The sequence below is a fragment of the Ipomoea nil genome, unplaced genomic scaffold, assembly GCF_001879475.1.
Source record: "Ipomoea nil cultivar Tokyo-kokei standard unplaced genomic scaffold, Asagao_1.1 scaffold2761, whole genome shotgun sequence".
Classification (NCBI taxonomy): domain Eukaryota; kingdom Viridiplantae; phylum Streptophyta; class Magnoliopsida; order Solanales; family Convolvulaceae; genus Ipomoea; species Ipomoea nil.
Window position 1 is genome coordinate 2,901,935 of NW_017619189.1, and position 20,421 is coordinate 2,922,355.

General features: G+C 39.7%; 3 protein-coding genes, 1 long non-coding RNA gene and 1 other non-coding gene across 12 annotated transcripts; 1 reads left to right on the forward strand and 4 right to left on the reverse strand.

The window, feature by feature from the left end:
• Positions 1-2,667: 2,667 nt before the first annotated feature.
• Positions 2,668-2,740, forward strand: TRNAR-CCG. The gene has a single exon. It is a non-coding gene; the product is annotated as a tRNA-Arg (tRNA).
• Positions 2,741-7,097: 4,357 nt separating this feature from the next.
• Positions 7,098-8,398, reverse strand: LOC109157057. Its single transcript, XM_019304938.1, has 3 exons — positions 8,276-8,398; positions 8,071-8,218; positions 7,098-7,939 (listed from the first exon to the last, which is right to left on the reverse strand). Exons 1-3 carry the CDS (start codon positions 8,396-8,398, stop codon positions 7,098-7,100), a joined length of 1,113 nt encoding a protein of 370 aa, XP_019160483.1.
• Positions 8,399-8,546: 148 nt separating this feature from the next.
• LOC109157058 lies at positions 8,547-9,925 on the reverse strand. The gene is made up of 2 exons (XM_019304939.1): positions 9,278-9,925; positions 8,547-9,236 (listed from the first exon to the last, which is right to left on the reverse strand). The coding sequence occupies exons 1-2, from the start codon at positions 9,923-9,925 to the stop codon at positions 8,547-8,549; spliced, it is 1,338 nt and encodes a 445-aa protein (XP_019160484.1).
• Positions 9,926-12,936: 3,011 nt separating this feature from the next.
• LOC109157060 (pectinesterase-like) lies at positions 12,937-15,907 on the reverse strand. The gene is made up of 2 exons (XM_019304940.1): positions 14,908-15,907; positions 12,937-13,642 (listed from the first exon to the last, which is right to left on the reverse strand). Exons 1-2 carry the CDS (start codon positions 15,905-15,907, stop codon positions 12,963-12,965), a joined length of 1,680 nt encoding a protein of 559 aa, XP_019160485.1. The 3' UTR covers positions 12,937-12,962.
• Positions 15,908-16,829: 922 nt separating this feature from the next.
• Positions 16,830-19,907, reverse strand: LOC109157075. Of its 8 annotated transcripts, XR_002050164.1 has the most exons (8): positions 19,791-19,907; positions 19,059-19,244; positions 18,730-18,767; positions 18,578-18,627; positions 18,243-18,396; positions 17,769-17,840; positions 17,585-17,648; positions 16,830-17,473 (listed from the first exon to the last, which is right to left on the reverse strand). It is a non-coding gene; the product is annotated as an uncharacterized LOC109157075 (long non-coding RNA). The 8 variants fall into 8 exon arrangements; XR_002050166.1 differs by lacking the exon at positions 17,585-17,648 and having other exon boundaries at positions 16,830-17,132; XR_002050165.1 differs by having other exon boundaries at positions 16,830-17,132; positions 17,585-17,840.
• Between the last annotated feature and the right edge of the window lie 514 nt (positions 19,908-20,421).

Consider the following 20,421-nt stretch of genomic DNA (forward strand, 5'->3'; position numbering starts at 1 on the left):
AAATAATTTTAGATTTTGTAGAATCATGGAGTGGAATTGCATTTCTAAAAAATACGTATGATGCATGCATCATCAGAATACAACAAGCTTGCGAAATTTATGAATCAAATTTAAGTTCTCTGCAATATATATATATATATATATATATATATATATATATATATATATATATATATATATCACTTCTTTGCAAAAAAAAAAAAAAAAAAAAAAAAAAAACACTTGTGGTCGTAAGCTAACCTCAAGTTACACGACCCATGATCATTTAACTCTCAAGTTAACCACTCATAACATTTCTATTAACTTTTCAATTATACATGATGAGTTAGTGTAAAGATGGAAATTTAATTAACTTGATTGATTTTTTAAGGTGTATTTGGTTCGTATATGGAAATCAAATACTTGGTAACGGTAATGAGTTTTTGTAACGGGGGAGTTCAATAAGCGCCCCCGCGTGTGGTTTTTTCTTGTTTTGATTTTTGCCTTGCTGGTTTTTCTTGTTTTGGTTTTGTTTTGTGTTGTGTCAGGCCTTTTTTCTCTCTGTCTGTTTGTTTATGGATTGCATTTTCTGGAATTTTCAAGGTGCGGGTGGCAAGTTGTTCCTTCGCGCCCTCAAACATCTCCTCAAGATGTATAGACCTTGTATCTTGGGCCTTTTTGAACCAAAGGTCTCGGGTGTCCAAGCTAACGCAATTTGCAGGAAGATTGGTTTCTCGGATTGGGTTCGGGTGGAAGTCGTGGGCTTCAGTGGTGGCATCTGGGTCTTTTGGAAGAACCTGGTGCGGAATTCGATCCAACGTACTCATCCCTAGTTCATTCTTATGCAGGTGGAGACAGACAATCAGCCGCCCTAGTATCTAGCCCCGGTTTACGGGTGCCCGACTCACCACTTGCGCTGGTGATTGTGGAAGGATATTACCCACTCGAAGCGTGGCATCATGGGACCCAGGCACGTGGCCGAGGATTTCAATTCAGTTCTGAATAGAGATGAGACGAGCAACTACAGTTCCTTCTCATTGCATAGAAGCTCCGATTTTGTCAACTGGATCTAAGAAGAGGGACTTATCGTTATGGGCTTTTCGGGGCCAAAACTTACTTGGGTGAAAGGCAGTAACAATGACGCCTTTAAAGGAGCACGCCTCGACCGGGCCATGTGCTACACCGATTGGCGCAATAGGTTCCCAGGTGCGTGCGTAACTCATTTAGCCCAGATTGCTTCTGACCATGCGCCTTTATTAATACAGATAGAGGGGGAGGGGCAAAAGCGGCCGCCGACACTATTCATATTTCAGGCAGCTTGGCTTACCCCTGATGATGTGCACGGTGTGGTTGAGCGCACTTGGAGATCAGACTGAAGCTTTTTGGAGAATACCCGGAATCTTGCTAGCGACCCCTGGAATACGGAGTTTTTTGGCTACGTTTTTAAACGCAAAAGGGTCCTTATGAATCGGCTAAGTGGTGTTCAGAAGACCATGGCATTCAAGTACCATGGAGGCCTGGCAAAGCTTGAGCTGAAGCTCAGGGAGAATCTCGAAGACATTCTACGACAGGAAGAGCTTATTTGGTTCCAGAGGTCCAAGGACGAATGGATAAGCTCTAGCGATAGGAACACAGCTTACTACCATGCAGCTGCGACAGTTCGCAAGTCTCACAATTCCGTCCAACGGCTAATGGATGATAATGGAATGTGGCTCTAGCTCGAAAGGGGATGAGCTTCGGGAACACATTCGAAATTTCTATGTCCAACTCTTTGCGGAAGGGACCGGCGGGGACACGAACTTTCAACTAGGCGCGAACTTTTCCCACTTACGTAACCTTGACTTATGGGCTTGTTTCAATATGGCGGTTTCAAATGAAGAGGTTCATAATGCTCTCAAGGACATGAAACCGTTTTAGGCACCGGGACCAGATGGCTTCCAAGCAGGTTTCTATCAACACATGTGGGTTAAAACTCGAGAGGACATTTACAGTATGGTCAGACAGGCTTTCGCGACGGGCACTCTTCCAGAAGGTTTAAACGAAACTCTCATTGCACTCTTCCAAAAGGTAACATGGTTGCGGATAACCTGGCAACGGCGGCGCTCACTCACCAACTTGGACTTTGGGTCCTCATTGACACACCCCAGAGTTTAAGAGATGCAATCCGGCTTGATAAACTGGGGGCAAACGTCTCCAAATGAGTTCCCCGGGGCATAATGGGGGTGTTGATCGTCCGTAATGGTCTTTCTGGGGTTTCACCCCTCCTTCTAGATTAAAAATAAATAAAAAATGTAATATTAGTGGTTGAAGAGTTATGAGAAATTTTGTATTACTTATTATGAGGAGAAGTGTAATATATACTTATGAAAAAATTGACCCTTCTCACCGATGAAGATCTGTGAGATGATCTCATATGAGATTTTGCCTATTCGAAGAATATTTAATTAAAAATTTTTAATATGACATATATACAAGAGTCAATATCCAACCTTGTAGTTGTATTTTGCAACACACTTACCAACTTCTCTAAATTGTGAGTTAAAAGAGTACTCTTATTTTTGAAGGTTGGAATAATTAGAAACTCATATTTCCATATAGAATTAATACCACTTGGGGTCCTCTCAGTATAATGGCACCGCCATGCATGTTTAGACATAAATTTTCAATGTAAGAACAAATAAATAATGAGATCACGTGGCCTAATGGATAAGGCGCTCGCCTCCGGAGCGGGAGATTGTGGGTTTAAGTCCCATCGTGATCAAAACACTGAGTAGATTTTGTAGAATCATGAAGTGGAATTGCAGTTCTAAAAAATACTGGTGATGTATACATGATTAGAATAAATGTGCTTTGACTCAACAAGCTTGCCAAAAGAATGATTGTCCTTAATAAAACAAACAAATGTCCCCATAACATTATACATGATGAGTTAGTGTAAAGATGGAAATTTAATTAACTTGATTGATTTTTTAAGGTGTGTTTGGTTCGCATATGGGAATGAAATACTTGGTAACGGTAATGGGGTTTTGTAAAAGTATTTTACATCTTTGGTTGTAGGGCGCAATTGGAATGATTACTAATATTGATGTTTGATTATGTATTAGCCTCATATGGGAATGAAATACTTGGTAACGGTAATGAGGTTTTGTAAAAGTATTTTACATCTTTGGTTGTAGGGCGCAATTGGAATGATTACTAATATTGATGTTTGATTATGTATTAGCCTATAATGGGAATAAAGGTTTTATAAATACAAAAACAAAAAAAAAACAAAAAAACAAAAAAAAAAAACAAAACCAAAAAAAAACAAAACAAAACCAAAAAAAAAAAACAAAAACAAAACAAAACAAAAAAACAAAACAAAAAATCAAGGCAATTGATCTTAATATAATGATATCCAAAGCATCAATATGAACAAAAAATAAAAACAAAAATCTAAAAAACACTAATCCAAACTTAAAAGTCAAATTACCAATAAGATGAAATGATACTGGTTTTTAATTAGGAAATGAGGTTTTTTTTTTTTTTTTTTGGAATATAATGAGGGTAAGAAACCCGGGTGGAAAAGTAAACAGAGGCACCACGCTGTATGCGTGCGCCATTCTTATCTTCCCACAGCAAAGCCTGAACGGGATTCGGAGGATAAACTAAACTCCGGTTGCCTAAGTTATACTCAAGGGCGGAAGCAGCTAGCCAATCCGCAACTCTGTTCTGTTTGCGAACGACATGACTATACTCAATCTCCTCAAACTTGCTGCACTCAGACACGCACGCCCGCACCACGTTATGAGCTCTCCCCACTTCCTGGCCGTCCATCTGAAGAGCTCGAATTACCCCAATCGAGTCGCTTTCAATGATCAACCTTCGAGTCCCGTGCGCTGCTGCCATGCGAAGCCCCTCCAAGACAGCCCACGCTTCAGCTTCCTCCGCCGAGCACAAACCAATATTATGTGAGAATCCTCTTTGCCAAAGCCCCTGGCTATCGCTGAGGACACCCCCACAGCCTGCCCTCCTGACATTGCCTTTGCAACACCCATCAACGTTAAGCTTAAGCCATCCCATGCGCGGTTTCTTCCACACAGAGGTTATTTCGCCCAGGCCTACTCGAGCTGCCGCTGGTGACCACCTATTCTTGAAGGCCGCCTTCACCTCAACACGTTGATCTCGTAACCACTGCCTGCGAAAAGCCAAGTTCGCCGACTTGCCCTCGAAGACTCTCGCGTTGCGCCATCTCCAGCTCCACCATAGGGCAATTCCGAAAGTTGCCTGCCACCCTTCCGGGAAGCCCAGTTTGCAGTTTGCCCTCAAGTTCGTAGTCAGCAAGTCGTCCCAGTTTTTGGCTTTGAGTGCGAGGACTGTCGCCGCAGGGAGAAACGACTCCCAAACCCCCTCCATCTGCAGGCAATCCCGAAAGATATGGAGCAAACTCTCCGTTGTACCTGCACAAACAGAACAAGATTTATCAGCAGTAAAGTGCCTCTTAAAGCGTTCCTAGTTAGACATCACTTTGCCATGTTTAACTAGCCACATAAAATGAAGCATTTTATTTGGGATCTTAATTCTCCATATGCTCTTCCAATCGAAATCAGTCATCCCTGGCGGCTCGTCCTGAATGGCGTCGTAGGCTGATTTAATTGAGAAGGATCCATTAAGCTCTCTGCGTCGTCCCCAAGTAGGGGTGTGCAAACTTCGGATAATTTTTGGTTAACCGACCGAACCGACAAAGTTCGGTTAACCGTTTTCGAACCGAACTTTTTCGGTTCGGTTAATGGTTAAAGGAATTTTAAAACTTCGGTTAACGGTTAATTCGGTTCGAAAGGTCGGTTAACCGAATTAACCGAACGGTTAACCGAAGTTTTTAATATATATATAAATAATAATATAAATATAAATACTAATTTGAAGTTATGGATGTTTGAAGTTTCTAATTAATGTTTTTGTATATTTTGTTATGAATTTATTATGATATGTATTTTATTTTAATTAGATTTATTATTTTAGGTGTTATTTTTTGAATTTTAAATTTTAGCTTTAAAAAGTTCGGTTAATCGGTTAACCGACCGATTAACCGAAAAAAATTTCGGTTCGGTGAATTCAGTAGAGCAAACTTCGGTTCGGTTAAGGGTTAAAGGAAAAAAAACTTCGGTTAATTCGGTTCGGTTAAAATGGTTCGGTTAACTGAACGGTTAACCGATTGAACACCCCTATCCCCAAGTGTCCTTTTCTGCTTCATCCTCTAAAACAACAAAGGCATTAATCCTTGCTTTCCATTCAACTGGGAGGGCTTCATCAAGTAGCTCCCAGTTCCACCCACTTCCTTTCTCCCAATAATCCGCCACGCACGCATAAAGCTCTGTTAACGGAATGTGTTTGCATCTGTAATTATAAAGCCTCTGGTCTGTCGCCCAAACGTCTAACCAGAACTTCGTACTCCGGCCATTTCGTATGACTCTCCGGATGCCACTGTCCAGGATATGGGAAGCACTTTGAATGCCTTTCCATGCGTTAGAAACACACCTTCCCGTTGTTCCACGTCTGCCATCTTCTTTCGGTTCATATTTGTTCTTCAGCACTTTGACCCAAACACTTTCCGGTTCCATGAGCATGCGCCAACGAAGCTTCGCCATGAAGGCCAGGTTGACATCGTGGACTTTCCTAATCCCCAGTCCCCCGTCTTGCTTGCCCTGCGTGACTTGCCCCCATCTGACGAGGCTCACGGACTTGTTAGCATCCACACCGCCCCACATAAACCTTCGCATAATCCTTTCGAGCTCATCGCATACGCCTTTTGGCAGCCACATAGTTTGCATGGTGTATGTGGGCATGGCACTGATGACAGCTTTGGTCAGCGTAACCCTTCCAGCAAGCGAAAGGGTTCTTGATTTCCAACCATCCAGTTTGATCTTCACTCTATCTAGTAGGTCATTGAAGGTTCCGTGTGTGACACGGCCATGAATCGATGGCACCCCGAGATACCGGCCTAGGTCCTCCGTTCGTGTGACACCAAGAGCATTAGATATTTGCACGGCCAGCTCCGCACTCGTGTTATTGGAAAATAAGACTTGTGACTTTTCAAAGCTCACTTTCTGCCCAGAGGCTCCACAAAAAAACTCCAGGCATCTTTTGATAACAGCAACTTGGTCCATGGTCGCTTCCGAAAAAAGGACCATGTCATCGGCAAAGCATAAGTGGGACAGCACCGGGCCCGACGGAGTTAGTCGGACTCCTTTCCACGAACCATTAGTAACCTCGGTCAAGATTAATTGGCAAAGCCTTTCCAGACAGAGTACAAACAAAGCTGGGGACATGGCGTCTCTTTGTCTGACACCCCTTCCCGGCTTGAAGCGCTCCATGCGAGTTCCATTCCAGACAATAGACATAGTAGGTGTGGTGACACATTCCATAATGACTCGAGCCCACTGTTCAGAGAACCCTGCATCAATAAGAGTATCACTAATAAAGTTCCAAGAAAGTCTATCGTATGCCTTTTCCAAGTCTATTTTAATAGCCATCATGCCCAGCTTTCCTTTCTTAGACCGCATAGTGTGCATGACTTCCTGGTACACAATCACGTTGTCCGTGATTTGCCTGCCTGGAACAAACGAGCTCTGACATGGTCCCACAAGGCCTGGAAGGACAAATTTAAGTCGATTAGTAATCGTCTTTGTAATCAATTTATAAGAAACGTTGCACAGGCTTATAGGCCTAAATTGTTTTATAGACTCCGGCATCTGGACTTTTGGGATAAGCACAATCAAGGTCTCGTTAACTGTTTCGGGAAGCTTGCCAATTTCCACGGCTGTTTTCACCATTTTAAAGACATCATCCCCCACTGTGTCCCACATCCGCTGGTAGAACGCCGCGTGAAGTCCATCCGGCCCTGGCGCCTTCAGGGGGTTCATGTCAAAGACGGCTGCCTTGACCTCGTCCTTTGTCACCATTCTATTGAAACGACGCCAAGTTTCCGTCGTGAGAGTGGGAAAAAGGCCTCGTGGAGCACTCTCGTGATTTGCATCTGGTTTGCTTCTGAAAAGGGTCGTATAGAAGTCCTGGACATGCCTTTGGAGGTGTTCTTCTTCGAAAATCCAGTCACCAGCTCCCGTTTTGAGGCCCCTTATTTAATTACGGGCCCTCCGGACCATCGTCGCTGCATGGTAGAACTTGGTGTTTCGGTCGCCCGAGACAATCCACTCCTCCCGAGATCGTTGGAACCAAAGTAACTCTTCCTGATAGAGGACGTCTTCCAGATCAGCTTTTAACTTTTTTTCCAGCTTGTACAAGCCTCTGTGTATAGACTCTGCCATGAGCCTCTGAATTCCTCCAATTCTGGCAAGCAAGATTTTCTTCCGTACGGCTATGCTACCAAACACATCCTTGTTCCACGCCGTAAGCTCGGTTTGGACAGCTTTTACACTTTCGGGCATGCTCCGAGCTGGATTCCAGGCTTGAATTACCACGTCCCTGAAACCACCATCAGCGAGCCAAGCCGCCTGTAGCTTAAAATGTGCACTTGATCCCCTTCTGCTCCCTGTATCAAGTCGGATTAAGAGAGGTGCGTGATCTGAGCAGATTCTCGGCAGGTGTTGGACTGAGGCATCGGGAAAGCGCTGCCTCCATTCCACAGTACAAAGCGCCCTATCGAGCCTAGCTTCTTTCGCTGACGACTCCTCAGTTCCTCTGAACCAAGTGAGGCGAGGTCCGCTAAACCCCAAATCGATCAAGCCTTCGCTGCTAATCCAATTAACAAAGTCGGTGCTTCTTTGCGTCGAATATGCGGTGTAGTTTATCGTTTCCGCCTGGCAGGTCACCGCGTTAAAATCCCCAAAGGCGTTACCATCCAAGCATCGGACATCCCTCTTTTGATGGCTCGGAGCTCCTCCCAAAGGCGTTTCCTTATGTGATGCACCGGGCTTCCATAGACTATCGCGAGGTGCCAAGGTACCTCGGATCCTTCCCGCACCTGCACAAGGACAAACTGTGGGTGAGTGTAAGTCACTTCAATGATTAGGGGCTTGTTCCAAAGAATCCATATGCCCCCGCTAAACCCCACGGCTTCAACTCGAACCCATTCATCAAAACCAAGTTTGGTACATATGGTGTTCGCATGTGATCCTGACACCTTCGGCTCTACCAATCCGACAAGGTTCGGTTTGTGAACTTTTATGAGGTGCTTTAAGACGCGGTGGAAATCCCGTCCTCCTGCGCCTTGACAATTCCAGATGATACTAATCATAAAAACCTGCAAAAAAGGGGAAACAAACTAGCTAACGAAAGACAAGAAAACCAAACGGCTAACCCAAGGATACATCACCGTCCACTTCTCCAGTTTCTCCCCCTGGATCACCTTCGACCTCCATGACTGCATCTCCATCTTCATCCATGGCGTCCGGATCATCATTATGGTGTTCTCCATCGCCATCTACGGCCTCCGAAGGTGTTGGGTTTTCTCTCTGAATTAAGGTCACACGTTCCGTCTGGATGTGCTTGCCCCCTTGCGAACCCCGAACCACGACATGCTCGTCCTCCTCCGCCGCCCGGCAAGGTCTTTCCTTCTGGCCAGCTTGCGTTCATGCTACTTTTTCCTTCCCCTTGGCCTCCTTCGTTTGTCTGGTCTCTTTCTGATTCTCTATCTGCTTCTCATTAACCACCATGTTAGCTCTGCGTTGGGTTCTGGCAACAATTGTGTTTCGACCTCCATCCTGCTCTCCGGCCTTATCTGTCGGCCTTCCACCATCGGCATCCGTCGATTCCTCTGCTGCCTCCCCATCCAAGCTATCATCTTCCTGTAAAATCCCCAAAGGTTTGTAACGAGATTGACTGTGACTCCCCGGAGGTCCATCCTTGCGTTGCCTGCTTTGATCCGGTTTTTGTTGGCGTCTCCTCTCCGGCTTCGTGACCACTATCCATGATCCGTATGGTTTCAGCGCTGTATCAGCAACCTTCGCGGCCTTGGTAGCCACTGCCTTTTCCACTAGAGCACGACTTTGTTCAGGTTCGCTGGATGCTCCAGTGTTCTTCATGGTCGGACAAGCCTCAGCATAATGGCCGTACATCCCGCATTGGAAACACACCAGATGGAGGCCTTCATATGCGATGAACCGGCGGCGCCCTTCCAGCGTGAACTTCGACAGCAAAGGTTTCGTTATTTCCACCTCCACGCAAATCCGGGCGAAGCGCCCTCTGGATGCATGGCTCGTTGCATGATCTACCCGCACCGGTCGTCCGATCTTGTCACCGATTTTTCGAAGAAAACGCCGCTGTAATATTCAATGGGAAGGCATGGGAATCGTACCCATACCAAAACTTTTTGTGTTTTGTCCGCCATTGGATCGAAGTTGGGCTCCCACTCCTTAACGATCAAGTAGTGATCTAGGATCATCCATGGCCCCTCGTATTTTGCAAAGTTGATATCATCCGTCGAACCAAATTTCACGAGGAAATAGCCGTTGTCGATCGCCACCATCTCAAAGCTCCCCTTCGATCTCCATAAAGCGCAGAGCTTACGCATCAGGAAGGAATACCCCACCTGTTTTCCCCATACCTTGACAATTAACGCCTGCCTCCAAGGTGCTCTGATTATCTCCTTCTCCTTTCTGGTAAGTCGGATGGTTGGACAGAGTGGGTCGTCTGGCTCATCTTGGTTCTCGTCATCGGAGTAGCAGTCATCTCCCTCCAGATCTCCCAAAGTCAAATCAATGTTCGCCATCATATTTCCAGCAACAGCATCACGGAAGGACAGAGGTGGCCGATCTCGGCTTGGCCGTTCCGGCGGAACGTCGCATTCGCCCGTCTCATCCATCGGCGTCTCCGGCACCACCTCTAAGGTTCTCTCAGCATGGGCTGCTTGATCTCCAACGTCACGTTTAGATTTCTTTGTGCTCCGTTCGAGAAGATCTTGATCTTCCGACGAGCGTTGATCCGTAAGTTTCTCGAGAGCGTTCTCCATTAAGAAAAAAATATCACTTCCAGGAAATGAAGTTTTTAATTGAAAGGGTAATCAAATCTAATAGTTGTGTTTTAAAAAGTTGTCAACCAAACACTAACTATGATTTTAATTCTTATTCCTGCTGTGTAAACTCATGAACCAAACATACACTTAGTCTTTATGTCCCATTTTACCGGCTAATAGAAGAATTTTAATTACCTCTCATGTGTAGTTTGTACGCTATTACAATTTACACAGAAGTAAAGTTACCTAGTGCACATCCTCGAGGAGTAGTGATGATAAATTTTAATCGTAACAAAAAAAAAAAATAATAAATTAATGCGTTATTAATTGTCCAAAAAAGTACTTCATAAATTACCCTAAAATTAACATAAAATGTTACTGGGCTTAGCATATGAACCCAAGATAATGCCTATACGGGCTTGGGCTTTAAAATCCGAGTAATGAAAGAAATCCAGAATCCGTACACGGCCTTTGGTTATGTAGGCAAATCTTGGCAAATTATATCGTGAATCGCGGTGCATAATCAATTATGCACCGAGTTTCAAAACGACGTCGTTTTGTTTAATGCAAAGAAAGGCACTCATTTTGTGTTGTTTCGCAAAAATAACTATATTATTCAGTTTCAATTTGTATACACTACAGTTTCAATTCAACACAACAACAATTTCATTTCGATATAACTACAGTTGAACTCAATATTTATACACTCAAATATGTGAAAATGTTATTTAATTTTATTTTTTATAAACTATAGTTTCATTAAAACACAACTACATGATCATTTCGATATAACTACAGCTTCATTGCACAACATAATATACACTCAAATATGTGAAATGTTAATATAATATACACTCAAATATGTGAAATGTTATTCAGTTTCATTTTATATATACTGCAGTTTCATTTCACCACAACTACAGTATCATTTTGATATAACTGCATTTTCATTGGATAATAAAATAATATGTGAGCCAGTGTCGCTTTAGATACACTGTAGTGTCAGTTTAGATACACTGTAATTTGAGTTGGTAATTAACACACAAAAAAATGCGCCATCTGTTAACAGTAACGATGCGTCGTTTCTTTACTTAAAGAAATAGTACGTGCACCGCGGTCCACAATATAACGGCTGGCAAATTTTACTGTGGCCATGGTTCAAAATTGTGCCGTTTCTTTTAATGACAAAACCAGCCCACATTCTATCCAATTAATTCTGTTTGTATGATGTATTCAGTTTCATTATATATATATATATATATATATATATATATATATATATATTAGTTTCATTTCAGCAGAACTAAAGTATCATTTTATTTCAACTACAGTTTTATTTGACATTATACACTCAATATGTGAAATCTAATATTGAAGGAAAATGCTACATGTACTCCTCATTTTGTACTCCCACACACAAAATATTGATGTAGACACATGTATTGAGACCCATATGAAGAAAATAACTTATCAGAATCCGCTACATAAGAGAGTAAATTTAGGGAGTAAGATTCGAGAATACATGTAGTAGAACTAATTATTGAATTTCATTTTATACGCACAGTAGTTTTATTGCAACACCATTAAAGTATAATTCTAATTCAACTACGATTTTATTGGACAATATACACTCAAATATGTGAAATTGTTACTCGGTTTCATTTTATATACACTGTAGTTTCATTACAACTAACACAACTAAATTAAAGTATCATTTTGATATAACTATAGTTTCATTCGACATATATTATCAATATGTGAGGCATGTTATTTAGTTTCATTTTATACACATTGTAGTTTCATTTCAACACAACTAGAGTATCATTTTAATTCAACTACAGTTTTATTTGACAATATGCACTCAATATATGAGACATGTTATTCAATTTCATTTTAGATACACTATAGTCTCATCGCAACATTACATGTACAACTAAAGTATTATTCTAATTCAACTATAATTTCATTTGACAATATACACTCAATATATGAGACAAGTTATTCATTTTAATTTTAGATACACTCTACTTTCATTTTATTCTGAGCACATTATAAATACGAAATTTGTTAAATATACTGATCGTCTTTTTTTTTTTTTACTTAAAAAAACAACGCCGTTTGAACCATAATCCACATAGTTGTGTGAACTATGGTCTACCATATAACAATAAACAATTGACTAATCTTATGGATAATTATAGTGCCCGATACAAAAGGACATATTTATGTAGTTGTATCGGATGTTAATTGGTATATGCAGTTATATTAACATTTTGTTTATCAACTATTCCAATTTACAAATATCTAATTTAGAAGTTATATTTGATTAATGTGTAACTGAGACATTTTCTTTGATATCTTTCTGTGTAATTTGAGTTAAAAACATTTCAATCTATGCATGTCCCCCACCCTAACTAACATGACATAGGAAAGAAATTTGAAAGAACGACATAGGAAAGAAAAACTATTAGTATGTACCATATGTAAGCATTGTGAGTCGATTCTACTAAGAAAAAATAGAAAAATATCTTCTTCTTTTTTGTTAAACCATGAAATGTTATGAGTAGATCCTAACTATAAGTACCACATTTAAATCTATATCATACTCAGACTAATCTATGTTCGCACTAGGTTGAGTAAAATGCTAGTCATATTGATTTTTCATATAATAAGATGAGGTTTTAAACTCCCAACATTTCTTAAAAGGATAAGAGTACACAATTACTCATGCCGTTATTAGAAAAATATCTTAATTGCACATATTTTGCTGGTTTAATAGCGTCGAAACTATAAGTTCTGTGGCATATTTGACACATTTTCCTCGGTTAATATATGTGTGTATATGTATATCTAACCAAAATATTTTTTTTAAAGAAAAGGTATTTTATAATTTTATGTAACCATAATACAACAAATAGAAATTTGGGTTCCGTCATTGTTTAATAATAATGTAAAATATGTCTCAAGGGTCCTTCAACAAACGGAATTTTGAAATAAATTTGTATTGAAACGGAAATCTTTGAATTGTTTTCTCTCAAATATCTGGTTTGAACCTTGCTCCGGTGGCCTGAATCCACTTATCACCTTGAATAAACTGCTTAACTGAAAACTTCCTGGCAATTTGACTAGTAATGTTCACCTTCAACCCCTTCCAGTTAACCCTACCTCCGGTCACCGCACCGGGCCCAAAGTTCTGGTACTCGCCGTAGAAAATGGTGTCCGGCGCAGAATCTCCGACCCACGGCAACCACCCTTTGGGATCAACCAAACTCCCCATACTGGACCGCATCACCACCGTCGTGGAATAATTCTTCCACGGCCGCCCCAAGAACGTCGGCGCTCCGGCGAGGTCCTCCGCGGCCCGAACCGTGCAGTTATGGATGGAGATTCCGGTGTTTTGGTTCGGGTCGGTTTTGCCCTGGGCTGTGATGGTGTTCTGCTGGCCGGGGAGGGGCTTTCTGGGGAGGATGTTGCAGTTCTGGAGGACGGCGGCGGAGTTGCCGAATATGAAGTCCACCGTGCCGGAGATGTCGCAGTCTCTGTAGAATTGGCGGTTGGAATGGGCGTACAGCGTGTCCTGGAAGGCCTCCATTTTGCAGCGGAAGAAGACGGAGAGGTCCGCCGCCGACATTAGCGCCACCGCCTGATGCTTGGCCGCGCCGGCGGTGTTCCGGAATCCCATGTCCCGTGCAATGAATCCTTTTCCAAACACAGCTACACCGCAAGCAAAAAGAATTTTATATGTAATTATATATAAATTATACTTATGATTACTAATTTAGTGCATATTATGCATGCATGAAAATGAAGAATTAATTACTAGCTAGTAATATTTTCTCAAAAAAAATTACTAGTGATATAGAGTTTTATTTTTCACTTTCGGTCCATGACTAACCCACTTTTTACAGGTCAGTGGAATCTTTATGCTCAAAACCCCGATTCAAGTAGTCATTTATTTGGGACCTCAGGGATGGCAACGGGGTGGGGTGGGGGGGGGGGGCGGGGACGGGGACAGAGAGTACCCCGTCCCCGCTATCTCGACCCTGTCTCCGTTCCCGCTATCTCGACCCTGTCCCCGTTCCGTGAGAAATTTGACTGGGATGGGAATCCCCGATCAACCTATAGTCGAAGTCTCAAATTAAGACAATTTTTAAAAATACAAAAGGAAAAAATGAAATTCAAAGTCCTAATAGAGTTATTTTTAAAACTATAGTATAATACTGAGTACTTAGTGATGTTTAATTGTTTATGTTTTAGATTTTAATTTTATAAATTAAATTAAGTGGATTATTTTGGCAGTGAAGTAATCTACTAAAATTAAATAACTAATAATATAATTCCTAATTTCTAATATATATAATATTTTTTAAATTTTCGGGGAAGGGGCGGGGCGGGGAGGAGTATCCTTGTCCCCATCCCCGGCGGGGAATTTAAAAACCTCCACGTCCCCGTCCCTGATTCCCGGTATTTTTTCCCGTCTCCGTCCTCATCCCCTACAGGGACGGGGATCCCGGACGGGGACGGGGTACATTGTCATCCCTAACGATCGACTATGAGATTATTTATTCTCTTGGTTCCACGACTATGAGACAATTTCTTCATTTAGCCTTTGACTATTTTTTTTTTTTTTTTTTTTTTTTTACATTTGATCTGAGAACTTTTAAATCATTGTCACATTTGGTCTATTCGACCTAATTTTTTTATAACCCATAATTTATTTTAGACTATAAAATTGTCATTTTTTCATAACTTTTTTCTTAAATTTCTCCGGAGGGGATTGGAAATGATAATTTTGTTGGCCTTCATGCAAGATAAAGTTATTTGCCTAAAATTTGATCATTAGTGATAAAAAAATTAGATAAAAAAAAAAAAAAAACAGATATGATATGAATTTAAATGTCCTAAAATCAAATGTGGGTTGTGAGACTATACGTGGAAAAAAGTGAGTGATATATATATGATAGGAAGGATGAACTTGCCAAATGTTGCAGTTTGGAAGGTGGGAGTGCCGTCGACGAAGTTGAGGTTGCCGGAAACGACAGTGGCATCCTTTCCATCGCCGATCATCATAACATTCCACTTCGACTTCTCAACCTTAACATTCTCGAAGTACATTCCTTTCTTCACGTAGATGACGAACCTCTTGTCGCTTTTATCAGGTACCGCCTCCAGGGCATCCTTAATCGTCTTATATTTTCCGGACCCATCTTTCGCCACCACAAAATCAATCTTCAAACCCCAACTTGAACTCTCAACCAATAATCTCCGATCATGGCTCGACAACCAGGTCGGCGGGTCAAGATTCATTAACCGCCGCCGTTTTCCGACAGAACCCAAGATGCCCACAGAATATTCAATCGACTTTTCTACTTCGCTCAAGATGGCTAAGCTGTTACTCGTCAACTCGCTCGAATTCTTGAGGTTTTTCAAAACCATCGTACTTAATTCATGCGTTGTGTTACTGAAACTGTCGGCGCAGGTTTCCATGTTAGTCCCGGCGGAGCTAAGCCACGTTTTGAGATCGGAGAATGACTGGAACAGTGTTTTCTCAGGAATGGCCAGAGAGTCGTTGAGATTTTCCATGGCGAGAGACAATAGATCGCGGCAGGTCTCCAGAGCCCTGGCAGCCATGGGATCGGAGATTTTCCTGAACGCATCGCCGTTGAAGAAGGCGTCGGAGGCCCTGGAGAGCTCGCCGACGGCGATACGGACAGACAGCTTGTAGATGTCTTGAGGTCTTAGGTTGTCGGACATGGCGGCGGGTCCTAGGCTGGCGTAACAGGAATCAGGGTACAATGTGGCGTCGCAGATGGCTTTGAAGGTGGCGGACAGGCTCCGGTCGCCGGAGGGTTTAGATTTTCCGTTTTGGTTTTTGGCGACTCCGACAGCAACGCCCACAACACATGCGACAAGAACGACGCAGGATAATCCTATGATGATGCTGAGTCGCGCCGTTTTGTTTGGAGGTGCTGCCGCCATTTCACTGGGTTTTAATTTGCAGCAGCTCTTCTTTAGAATGGGTTTGGAGGTTTATTGTTTATATATATGTATATAAATCGCAAGATTACGTGCAAGGCATGAAGGGTTTTGGGTGTGATCGAAGATGTATGCGAATGTTTTAGTTTAGTGGTTTTCATGTTTAAACATGGGCTAGTTCTCTAAATATTATACACAGCTGGATATATATATATATATATATATATATATATATATATATATATATATATATATATATATATATATATATATATATATATATATATATTCAAATTATTGAAAATTTGGTTGTGCAACATATTTATGAAAATGTTGTGACAATATTAAAGAATTTATTAGAACAAAACCATTTAACTTGTGGTGCGCTGTCATTCAATAAATTCTTCATATAGAGGTATGCAGTTGTGCCTTCCCGTACGGTTGGGGTGGCGGCTTGAAAAAAGCACCAATAGTGTTAAAGAAAAACGTACAACAATGAAATGCACAAATACAAAAAAAAAAAAAAAAAAACGCACTACACATCCAAAATAATGCACCATAACTCTCCACACCTAATTGTGCATTTTCGAACGTTGTGTAGTGCTTATATGCATACCTAATGGTGCTTTGTTTGGTGATGCGTACCTAATGGTGCATATTTGTGTTGTGCATTTTCTACTATTGTTACTGCATATTTGCATAACTATTTGTGCGTCCGCCTAAACTCTACTCTACTATATATATATACTAGTTATCACATGCGCGTTGCGCAATTAAACTAATGCCCAATGTATATTTTTAAATTAGTGTTCTTGAATTGGTTAAAGTAGTTATATAATAATGAGAGAAAAAATGATAAAATCTCTTATTTTAATAAAAAAACGAAATAAAGAAATTGAAAATAATTAAATTACTACAAGTAAAAACAAATAAATGACTAACTAAAGCTAACTGTCTATCATGATCAACCACTAGAATAAAACAATTGGATAAAGAGTACAAGAAAATTAAATTAATTTTTCTTTGTGCGCTTTTGTTGAGGCTCAAAATTGTCTTCATCTTCTCCATCTTGTTTACTTGTGGTAGTCAATGAGAATGATTCGTGCAATGATGTTATGGTATATGATACCATGTGTTTTGCCTTGTGTATAGGATTGAGATCTCAATTGTATTAGTAGTCTTCATCTTGTAAGTAGTTATTGATATGTTGAATTCTTAGTTGTTGACCCTGCAAGATTCATATGTAGTTAGTCATAGGTTAATTTAATGTAAAACATGAGTGCTTGTGGCTGGAAGTGGAGTAGTACCTGTTGTGCTAATTACATAACTTGTTTACTGGTTAAGAATAATAGTTGTTCAGCACATTTTCCAAACACGAATGCAACAAGGCATCCACTTCTATCAGTAATTTGTGATTAACTACTTTATAGTTTGTACAGAGAGGTTTGACAATGGCATTTGAGATGATTTACTACATGTTGGTCTGTAGAGTAAGATTATGCATTCTAATGTCATGATCAAACACTATTGATTGAACCCGAGTTTGGTGACAAATCGAAAAATCGATCACTGGAAAATAAAAGCCAAGAAAATTAAAATGAGTCCAAACAAGTTCAACAATTAGATGAGAGATCCAATATTTCCATTCTAATTCACTTATTCTTCCTGAATATGAAATACCTGCAATCCTTAAACAAGCCCATGAGTACAATAGCAGAGTTCCACATATAACTTTTCTACCATTCTAATGAGAAATAGAGTTGCATTATTAAATACGGGCAATTATTTAAACAGCCTGCTGCTCTGACATGATTGAAATGCTAAAGCCAAAAACAAATAATATAATTAGCAAAATGATACCTACCTTCATAATCACAATTCACAACAGAAAGCAGCTCATGAGCTCATCTTCAGAACACTCTGACTGAGTTTGAACCTAATAATAATAATAATAATAATAATAATAATAATAATAAATAATAATAATCTTAATAATAAAATGCTCATGCAAATTCAGAACTAAAACTCCATTTACAAACTTTTTAAAGTCAGCAAAGATACATCATTATTCATGTTGTACACATCTTTAAATCTTTTGAAATTGATCATTACATATTTTAGAAGAAAGAGTATTGTTGTGTTGCAAACATTCTTGAGAAGTTTCTCTGAGTACTACTTCTGAAGGACCTTTATTCATTTTGAAATATCATAGAATATTTTTTAAAATTGCATAATCAACTGATGTATAATCAAATGCATGTAAACAAGTTAGTTCTAGTGTACATAAGTTGAAGAATTGAATTCATAGTAAGACAAATTTAACTATTCAAAAGCATACCAGCATTGACGTCGTGAGTTAGTGTAGACTTGGCTACATTAATTTTCTGTTGACGCTTTTCGTTAAGATCATCTAGCATTTGTCGTTTCTTAGCAGGAACCATTGTTGCATACTGGATTCAGGGATTTCAGAATCGTGAGACTCCATAACAGAGCTATTTAAAAACAATAAATTCAAACCCATGAATGAGAATACAATTATGAATTCTGATCTTTCTACATTATCAAAAATAAATGTCTACATTAAAATAAATAAATAAAGGAGTTTGCAATACAAAACGGAAAAAACAATTTATTATATTAAATTATAGCTGTGAATAATAGAATATGATCAACCTTATGAATAACTCCCAACTGAATAACTCATTCTCTAACAGCAATCAAAGCTATGGTCAGAAACAAAATATATTTTTTAGAAAAAAAAGTATATATTATTAAAGTTGGTATTTGGGTAATTAGTTTTATGAAGACAAATTAAACCTTAATACCATATCGAAACTAAGCTTCCCGGCCAAGTCCTTGGATGCTGTGAAAAAAAAAAAAAAAAAAAAAGACAGAAATTTAAGGATTTAGCATTTTGTGAAGGAACAAAAACATGAAATAGTAAAGCTATTATTGTAGGATTAATAAGGGTGGCATGTGGTTTGATTTCTTAGCTTGATCCTTTGACTCTTTATACATTCATTCCTTTTATTCTGCTATTTATCAATTGATGATTGAAGTTTGAACTTAATGAATAATGGTGTCTTGCCATGAATTAAATGAAGTAACAGGATCAGAAGATCCATCCTGCTAATTGGAACAAGGTTGAACTTACGTTTTCTGTTTGTACTGTTGCAGTCATAATGTGTTGGTGATGCAGCAGCAAGCAGCTGTCATTATGCTCCACCATACCCCATTCCACCAATGACTACCCCTCATTCAATAAGTATTAGATGAGCTGATGTTGGCCTCCAACCATCAGAAGCAATAGTTTCCCAAAGTGCCTTTACATCAATGTGTTCTGGTATATGAATAATGTAAACATACCAACACCTAAGATAAGGCTCACTAAATTTACTAATGAAATGCATGAAATAAGTTCAGATTTATTAATGTTTTTGCTTATATTGGCTGTGTGAAAGAGTAACTAAAAAATAATTCAAGACACTAATAAATAAGCAAAAATGTGAAGCAGATAATGAGTGGACACAACACAAGGAGATAGAAGTAGATAATACACACATATATACATTCCCTCTCTAGATGCAAGGAATGTGTTGATAAACACAAGAATAAACATATCATATCAAAATTAGCAGAAAAGGAGATGAAATCAACATTGCTTGGGAAATTATTGAAAGAGATGCTCCCAACCAGTGTGATTAGGGCGAAATTTCAGAAGATGTTCCCTTTCACTGGCACAACACATATGGATCTCTAGATGAAAGGAATGTGTTGATCATATTCACTGAGGAATTGGATTGTACGATGGTTTTGGCACAACAAAAAAAAAAAAAAAAAAACAGAGTTCAAATCGAAGGAAAATGGAGTTCTAGGAGCGACTTACCGTATGCGTCATACCATACACACGGAGACCAAATCGGCTCCCCTCCTTTCGAATTTCGCAATTTTGCTTTAGCTGTGATTTTCCTCGCTTGTGTTGCTGCCGTGAAAAGTACCAGTGCTTTACCATACGCTGAGGACAGTAGTTTGCCCTAAAGTTCGTTCTCAATTTACAAATGTGCTTCTCCTAACTGCCATTCAACTTCAGTTAAACTACAAATTTGCCACCGCAATTTCAATTGACAGAATCTGTTAAATTTAACATTCTAAACTTGCTAAATCTAAGAAGAATGAGGGTATATTAGGATTTTACTTGGGCATTGTACAATTAGAAGAGCGCAAAGTACAATCATTTAGAGCATATTGGTGTACCGACATTTTTTTAGTTCCCGTTAAGGGTCTAACAATATTGGCTCTTATTAAAGTTGTAAATATATATGTCACTATTCAGGTGAGTCTACCATTTTCCATGAGTCTGTGTGGTCAAATTATGTCCATTGATCTTTGTATTATGAATGACTTATATTTTATCTTTTTTTTTTTTTTTTTTTTTTTAAAGAGACCATTGATCTCTAGCTTTTAATTATCATTCCACACTTCAATTATATATATATATATATATATATATATATATA

Excerpts from the sequence above, each read along its gene's own strand:
- LOC109157060 (XM_019304940.1), bottom strand. The coding sequence starts at position 15,907 with ATGGCGGCAGCACCTCCAAACAAAACGGCGCGACTCAGCATCATCATA. Across the intron at positions 13,643-14,907 it reads CTTCCAAACTGCAACATTTG|CTGTGTTTGGAAAAGGATTC; the intron begins GCAAGTTCATCC and ends CTTGCGGTGTAG.
- LOC109157057 (XM_019304938.1), bottom strand. The coding sequence starts at position 8,398 with ATGGCGATGGAGAACACCATAATGATGATCCGGACGCCATGGATGAAG. Across the intron at positions 8,219-8,275 it reads GGACGGTGATGTATCCTTGG|GTTTTTATGATTAGTATCAT; the intron begins GTTAGCCGTTTG and ends CCTTTTTTGCAG. Across the intron at positions 7,940-8,070 it reads ATCACATGCGAACACCATAT|GTGCGGGAAGGATCCGAGGT; the intron begins GTACCAAACTTG and ends GTCCTTGTGCAG.
- LOC109157058 (XM_019304939.1), bottom strand. The coding sequence starts at position 9,925 with ATGGAGAACGCTCTCGAGAAACTTACGGATCAACGCTCGTCGGAAGAT. Across the intron at positions 9,237-9,277 it reads ACAAAACACAAAAAGTTTTG|CGGCGTTTTCTTCGAAAAAT; the intron begins GTATGGGTACGA and ends TGAATATTACAG.